The sequence below is a fragment of the Nematolebias whitei genome, chromosome 12, assembly GCF_014905685.2.
Source record: "Nematolebias whitei isolate Nwh7 chromosome 12, NemWhi1, whole genome shotgun sequence".
Classification (NCBI taxonomy): Eukaryota; Metazoa; Chordata; class Actinopteri; order Cyprinodontiformes; family Rivulidae; genus Nematolebias; species Nematolebias whitei.
In genome coordinates, this window is record NC_056509.1 from 1,808,510 (window position 1) to 1,816,450 (window position 7,941).

At 44.6% G+C, this 7,941-nt stretch overlaps 1 protein-coding gene across 1 annotated transcript in view; it reads right to left on the reverse strand.

The window, feature by feature from the left end:
• Positions 1-836: 836 nt before the first annotated feature.
• Positions 837-7,941, reverse strand: part of LOC119418721 (DNA polymerase zeta catalytic subunit-like) — an 89,928-nt gene continuing 82,823 nt past the window's right edge. Inside the window, exon 6 of the mRNA XM_037686055.1 lies at positions 837-1,018. Coding sequence (XP_037541983.1) covers positions 837-1,018 — 182 coding nt within the window. The remainder of the gene's footprint in view (positions 1,019-7,941) is intronic.

The following is a 7,941-nucleotide window of genomic DNA, read 5'->3' on the forward strand; positions in this document are numbered from 1 at the left end:
TGTGTGGCCACCACTATTTACCAGAACTGCCTTAACTCTCCTGGGCATGGAGTTTACCAGAGCTTCACAGGTTGCCACTGGAATGCTTTTCTACTCCTCCATGACGACATCACAGAGCTGGCGGATATTCGAGACTTTGTGCTCCTCCACCTTCCACTTGAAGATGCCCCAAAGATGTTCTATTGGGTTTAGGTCTGGAGACATGCTTGGCCAGTCCATCACCTTTACCCTCAGCCTCTTCAATAAAGTAGTGGTCGTCTTAGAGGTGTGTTGGGGTCATTATCATGCTGGAACACTGCCCTGCGACCCAGTTTCTGGAGGGAGGGGATCATGTTCTGCTTCAGTATTTCACATTACATATTGGAGTTCATGTGTCCCTCAATGAACTGTAACTCCCCAACACCTGCTGCACTCATGCAGCCCCAGACCATGTCATTCCCACCACCATGCTTGGCTACAGGCATCATACACTTATACTTCCAGGAAGATGGCGCCGCTGTGCATGGCCTGCCCTCCACCTCTGTCTGCAGTGATTGTGTTTTTTCTGTTTTTGTCATTTTTCACCTTTAACATCGACTCACTGCTGGTTTATGAACGTCATCAACTCCTAAATCTCCAACTATCTGCCACCAGTCTCGCTTTGTTTGATCATAATGATCGTAACTCTGGACCCCCTCTTGGACCCCCACCTTTGCTTGAAGACATTCCTGTTTGCTTCTGCCCGCTCGAAGACATCACTCCAGGCGCTGTTGAAAACGGGCCGGCCGTTTTGTTAGGATCAAAGCCTGCCGGGCTGCTGCTGCGGCTTCCTCTTCAACCAAGGACCACATCCTAAATCACCTGTCCTGGCACTGCACCGATCCACCTGAGTCCTTCCCGGTCCCACGGGTCAAGTCGCGCTTCCACAGCGGACCTGTTCGCCGCGGCTGGGCTTCCGGTTGTTGGAGTCGCGGGTCGAACTCCACAAATCTGAGACCGCTGGTCTTAACTTCATGGGCAACTTCTCCTGCTGTGATTCCTACAAGGATTGCACTGATAAACGCCAGATCTCTGGCTAATAAAACATTAATCTTGAATAACATTTTCTCCTCCACCGGTCTGGACTTCTTCTGCGTGACTGAGACGTGGCTCTCCTGTGGTAAGTTCATGGTCCTGTCGGAAATTTTACTACCGGACTGTTTTTATTTTAATGCTCCGAGAACATCAGGCAAAGGTGGTGGATTATTAACTATTTTCAAAAAACGTTGGAACTGCAAACTGGTACAAATACCAGCTAATTTTTTGAGCGTCGAACTGCTGTGTTTTGAGGTGGGCCGTTCAAATCCTGTTTTTTCTGCTGTGTTATACAGGCCACCCAAATATAATAAGGACTTCATGGCTGAACTCTGACTTTTTAACTTCGATCTTACTCAGATATGATTGTGCTTTGATTCTGGGAAATTTCAATATACATGTCTGTTGCCCTGAAATGTTGCAGGACCAACTCACCAGCATGGCCACACACTGGATTTAGTGTTAACCAATAGTTTATTTGTTTCAGAGTTAAAAATTGGGAATGTGCTTTTCTCCAACCACAAACCCATTGTTTTCAACACTTCTTTATCAACGAGTCCAAACCCCCTCCCCCTCCAGCCAGGCCTTGTAGAATATTTATTTACTGCTGCGCTCCTTTCCTCTGCTTTTATTAAAAACTTTCTCTCAGTCTCTGAATCCTCTTCCATGAACACCCATGAGCTAGTCACTGTACATCAAGAGACCTATGCTAAGGTGCTAGACCTAATTGCCCCATTAAAAATTAGGCATCCAAACCATGCGCCACACCGTTGGATGAATGAGATCACTCAAGCAGCCAAACGTCAATGCAGGAAAGCTGAACGTATCTGGAAGAAGGACAAACTTAACGTTTCTTTTACCATACTAAAAACATGTTACAAAGAGTACCAGGCCACTGTTAAATCAGAAAAAAAAAAAAAAAAAAAAAATATATATATATATATATATATATATATTTCTCCCAAATCATTTCCTCAAACAGCCACAATCCCTGTGTTCTTTTCAATACCATTAATGCCATTTTAACCGTGCCTCAGTCTGCCAACATGGAGGCCTCTGCAGTTACTTGTGATGACTTTGCCAGTTTCTTTGTTAAAAAGGTTGAGTCGATCAGGTCACTTGATTCCTCACACCACAGCTGACCCCTCTGTCTTTGTCCCCTTCACATCAGTCTTTAACCAGTTTGAACCCATTTCCCTCTCATTTCTAAATGACGTCATTGGTCATATGAAACCCTTAGGTTCCCCTGCTGACCCCATCCTTGCATCGTTTTTTAAACAAGTCCTACCCTCCATTGGACCCTGTGTTCTTGACATTATAAACAGCAGTATGGCTACAGGTTAATTCCTGACGCTTTTAAACATGCAGTGGTAACTCCTTTAATTAAAAAAACCCGGACTTGACCCTTCAACCTGCTCAAACTTCAGATCTAACTCCAAACTCCCCTTTCTTTCTAAGATCCTAGAGAAAATAGTTTTCACTCAATTAAACAAGCTCTTGAGTGGAAATTCTATTCTTGAGATCTTTCAGTCTGGCTTTAAGGAACTACACAGCACCAAAACGGCTTTAGTTAGGGTCTGTAACAACATTCTTCTGGCAAATGACTCTGGTCAGTCTGTAGTCCTGGTACTCCTTGACCTTACCGCTGCATTTGTTACTGTGGACCACAGTATCCTTTTATCCCGGCTAGAACACTGGGTTGGTATTACTGGTGCAGCGTTAGAATGGTTCCATTCATACCTGAGCGACAGGAGTTTCTGTGTTAATTTTGCTAACACTCTATCTACTTCAGTGCCTCTTTCCTGCGGTGTCCCGCAAGGCTCCATTCTTGGACCCCTTTTTGTTTTCATTGTATCTCCTCCCCTTAGGGTCTATCCTGAGGAAACATGGTCTTTCCTTTCATTGTTATGCTGATGGTTCTCAGATTTATCTGCCGTTAACACCTAACAGTTCCTCCTCCATTCGCCCTTTGTTAAAATGTCTTGATGACATCAAAACTTGGATGGCTGCGAACTTCTTGAGTTTTATTGATCAGAAGACTGAGGTCATTGTGTTTATTAACCCTAGCTCTGCCACTGTCACTGATCCTGCAAAACCTGGACTCCATTCAGCCATATCTAAAACAGTCTGTTACCGATCTTGGGAGAGTTTTAAACTTTAAGATTTTAAGATTCTTCTGCTGACATTTAAGTGTGTTAATGGCCTTGCACCCTCATACCTCTCCGACCTCCTTCATCCTTATGCTCCTTCTCGGGCCTTGAGATCATCAGACCAGCTGCTTTTGGTGGTACCAAAAATCAGGCTGAAGATCAGAGGAGATCGAGCGTTTTCAGTCATGGGCCCTAAACTCTGGAACAATCTGCCCATCAACATTCGACAGGCCACCTCAGTCTCTATTTTTAAATCTCTCCTCAAAACACATCTGTACTCACTGACATTTAACACAGCGTGATCTCATTTGGTATTTCATTGTTGATGATTGTGTTCATCCATGTTGCTTTTACTCCCTGACATTTAACGCAGGGTGATTTGATTTAGTATTTCATTGCTTCTAATTATATTTCATGTTTTTATGCTTTTATTCATGTTGCTATAATGTCTTATTAATATTTACCATACCATACCATTTTATTTATAGAGAAAAACAGCGACAAGGCCAACCAAAGTGCTGTACAGACAGAAGAACAGTAAAACACAAAGTAATATACAAAATGAAGTAAATCAGAATATAGACATAAAAACAATGCAGATAATGACGACTAACCAGTGTGGAGCATACAGGTTCAAAACACAGATCATCTGGTGTTGAATGCTACTAAATAGTAGTGGGTTTTTAAACAGGACTTTAAAACCGAGAGGGAGGGGGGCCTGTCTGACAAGCAGCAGAGGTAACTCGTTCCAAAGTCTTGGTCCTGCTACAGAGAAGGCCCTGTCACCTCTGCGCTGAAGACGAGTTCCTAGAACTGTGAGGAGCAACTGGTCCACTGACCTCAGGGAAAGTGGTGCGACATACGGCTGTAGCAGATCAGAGAGATGGGGGGGCGACACTGTTCAGCGATTTGTAGACATACAGTAGTATTTTGAACTGGATTCGAAGGTGAACCGGTAGCCAGTGCAGGGAGGCCAAAACTGGTGTAATGTGCTCTCTTTTGCCTGTACTGGTTAAAAATCGGGCTGCTGCATTCTGGACAAGTTGTAGTCGTGCAGTGGAGGTTTGACTGATACCAAACAGGAGTGAATTGCAGTAATCAAGCCTAGATGTAATGAATGCATGTATTACTGTCTCCAGGTTATTTTTGGACAATATGGGCTTCAGTTTAGACAGCCTCCTCAGTTAAAAGAAACGTGATTTAACTATCATGTTTACATGATTGTTAAGTTTCAGGGAAGGGTCCATTATCACGCCCAGATTAGTGACTCTGTTTTTCTGACGGTTAGAGCGGAGAGGTTGATGCAGTGGTTTGTGATTGTGTCGTTGGGAGGGAACAACATGACTTCAGACTTCTTTTCATTGAAACTTAAGAAGTTTAAACCATCCAGTCCCTGATGTCAGCCAGGCAGTCGAACAGAGCTTGAATAGAGCATGTACCATTGTGGCTTAGGGGGAAGTAAATTTGACAGTCATCAGCGTAGAAGTGGAAGGGCATGTTGTGTTTCCGGAAAATAGCACCAAGTGGCAGCAGGTATAAAGAGAATAGGAGGGGACCAAGGATGGACCCCTGCGGAACCCCCCATTTAAGCTCTGCCGCTGCAGAACTAAAATCCTTGATGGAGACACAAAAGGATCTGTCAGTGAGGTAAGATCTGAACCAATTGAGGGTTGATCCTGTGATGCCCACCCACTGCTCCAACCTAGCAATGAGGATCTCATGGTCGATGGTGTCAATGGCGGCTGTGAGGTCCAATAGGACAAGCAGCACAGAATCACCGGTATTTGTGGATCTGAAGATGTCATTAAAAACTTTCAATAGGGCAGTTTCTGTGCTGTGGAGAGGTTTAAAGTCAGATTGGAATAGCTCTAAGATGGCGTGATCCTCCAGGAAGCACTTCAACCGGGACTCGACTATTTTCTCGAGTATTTTAGAAACAAATGGGAGTCTGGAGACAGGCTGGAAGTTGTACATGACTGAGGGGTCAAGGTTTTTTTTTTTTTTAAAGAGGCTGCACAGCAGCATGTTTAAAAGAATTTGGCACTACGCCAGTGGATAATCTACTGTTTACTATATCAAGAACGGACGTAACTAGAGTAGGAAAATCCTCCTTTAGCAGTATAGGGCGGACCACATCAAAGGGGGAACCAGAAGGTTTGAAGCTGCACATGACCTGCTCTAGAGAAGATAGAGTGATGGGTTCAAAATGGTCAAATGGAGCAACAGATTGAGGTGGGATGGATGGTTCATGAGTTGGAGGGGAAATGAGATCCCGGGTGGCCGCAATTTTTTCCAAAAAGAAATGTAGGAAGTTGTCGCACAGCTCAGTCAAGGCTTCCAGAGGTGATGGTTCAGTGAGGTGGAGAACAGAGTTTAGGGTGGAGAAGAGGACACGTCGGTTGTGAGAGTTAAAGTTTGATATCAGAGAAGTATTTGGATTTCGCAGCTTTCACTGCTTTCTGATAAAGGCGCCAACTCTTTAAGTATTTGAAAACAGACCTGCAGCCCGTCTTTCCTCCACTTTCGCTCCGCCCTCCTACATTGCTGCCTAACGGCCTTGGAGACGTCACTCAGCCAAGGTTCTGCTCTGAGTTTTGATTTTTTTATTTTAATAGGCGCGACACGATCCATAGTCTTTAAGAAGACAGAGTTGAACTGGGATGTCAGCTCCTCAGTGGTGGTGAGAAACACCGGGGCCTGAATTATCATTTCAGAGTTATAAACATCTGTGAAACGTGTGGCAGTGAAATGGTTAATGGTCCGGCTGCAACGTGCAGGAATGCACGACTTAGGAGTTAGATGGGGGAGGGTGAACTCAGACCGGACTGGCATGTGGTCTGAAAAAACATTATCACCAATAACAAGATTACTAACAGTCACATCACGTGTTAAAACAAGATCCAGTGTATGTCCGCGCTCTTGTGTGGGACCATTTACTTGCTGAATTGGATTAAATGAGTCCAATAAATCTAAAAAGTCCTTATCCAAGGGCTTCTCCTGACAGCACACGTGCAAATTAAGGTCCCCAATAATGAAAACATGATCATATTTTGGTGTGATTTCAGCCAAGAAATCAGAAAACTCATTTATGAAATCCTTAGATCGAGGTGGGCGGTAGACGAGTGAAAATAATGTTGGAGGCGAATGGCCAAGTTCAAAGACGCTCAGCTCAAAGCTGGAACGGGAAACTGGGAGGGGCAGTTGTTTATAGTTAAAAGTTGATTTGAATATTGTTAATAATCCACCACCGCGCCGGCCTGATGGATGCGGTGCGTTAAAATACAGACAGTTCAGTGGCAATGGCCTCTCGAGCGGCGGAAATGTTGTCGGAAGGTCCAGTGTTTTTGTCTGTGAATTCTAACCGGACTTTTCATCTGGACCTCTGTGGTCTGTTTTGTTTCGACTGGAATCACTGTGTGGTTTTGTGCTGGCTTTCTATCAGACCGGCTCTCCTCGTGGGTGTCTGCTGTCAGCCGTAGGGAAGTTGTTCTGAGTTGGTCCAGAACCGAGCTGATCTCATCATCAGCGGGCAGCCTGATACTTGCTCATCGAAGGACCAGCCCTCTATGTGGGTGTTTGCTGTCAGTTATGCAGGAGTTTGTCGTATCCAGTCCAGAACCGAGCCAAGGACGGCTCCAGCCTTTATGGACAGTCTGACCACTGCTCGCCTGGAGGAAGCCTCTCTTGCCGGGTAGCGCAGAGGAGGGGCTGCTCGGCGGAAGACTGATGTCTGCATCAGAGTTCTCCTGATCGTTCTTCTGCAATAGGGCTGAGTACCGAACTTCGGTTCTTTTATGATACCGACCGAACCGCTTTGGTCGGTGTATGTATCAAAATATGCCTCGTTTTTCAGTGTCAAATTTCGGTGATTGGCTGTAATGTTACACGTGGTTTCAGCCACTTGTAACATTACAAACAATGCCAGTGCAGCAACTTGCACTACGCAGGAAAAACCAGGAACAACACATATGTGGTTATGTCCACAGACTGGGTTCACATGGGACTTAGAGCGTAATATTGCTCTGTGTTTGACTGCAAGGAGAGAGGACCGCAGCCATCCACCTCTCAGCATTTAAGTCAGCCTGTGGGTGTTACAGAGCCTGAACGGCCTGTTTCAAAATCTCTACGACCAGACTCCACTTCGCACCGAGGACAGCGCTGTGTCTGGGATTTCAGCTGGTAAGTTTATATTTGTTGACGTACTGTAACTGCAACTTAATACATGCATCGCAGTGAGTTAAACTAGGATCCATGTAACGCTAACTTTAAGATATTAGTCTACAGCTTTATTTTATGGCTATGTAGCTAGTTAAATCAGAAGCTAACTAAAGATTGACTGTAACAGATGAAGCTTAGCTTGTAAACATATGCTCATCCATCAGGTCAGCTGGTTAAACAGATCACCTAATGTTCACCGTTTCTCTTCACAGGAGCCTCTGACCCTAATGTGAGGAGGACAGATGAAAGAAAAGTGAGATGAGGGCCACAGGACAGTCAAACTTTGTTGTTAAAAAAGTTTGCTGCCTTTTTCTACAGTAGAGGCTGCATGGTGGAGGTTGTGTTTACCCAAGTTGTTGCGGAAGCACGATCCGTAGTGTCAAACAATACTTCCGGGTCGCTCGGGTAATGTAGCGCTACTTCCCTTCACCACGAAGGGGTGCTGTTTTATCATAGAAACAATTATAAAATTGTAAAAAAGTTGAATCTGGTCCTCTGGACATTCAAAAAAAAAAAAAAA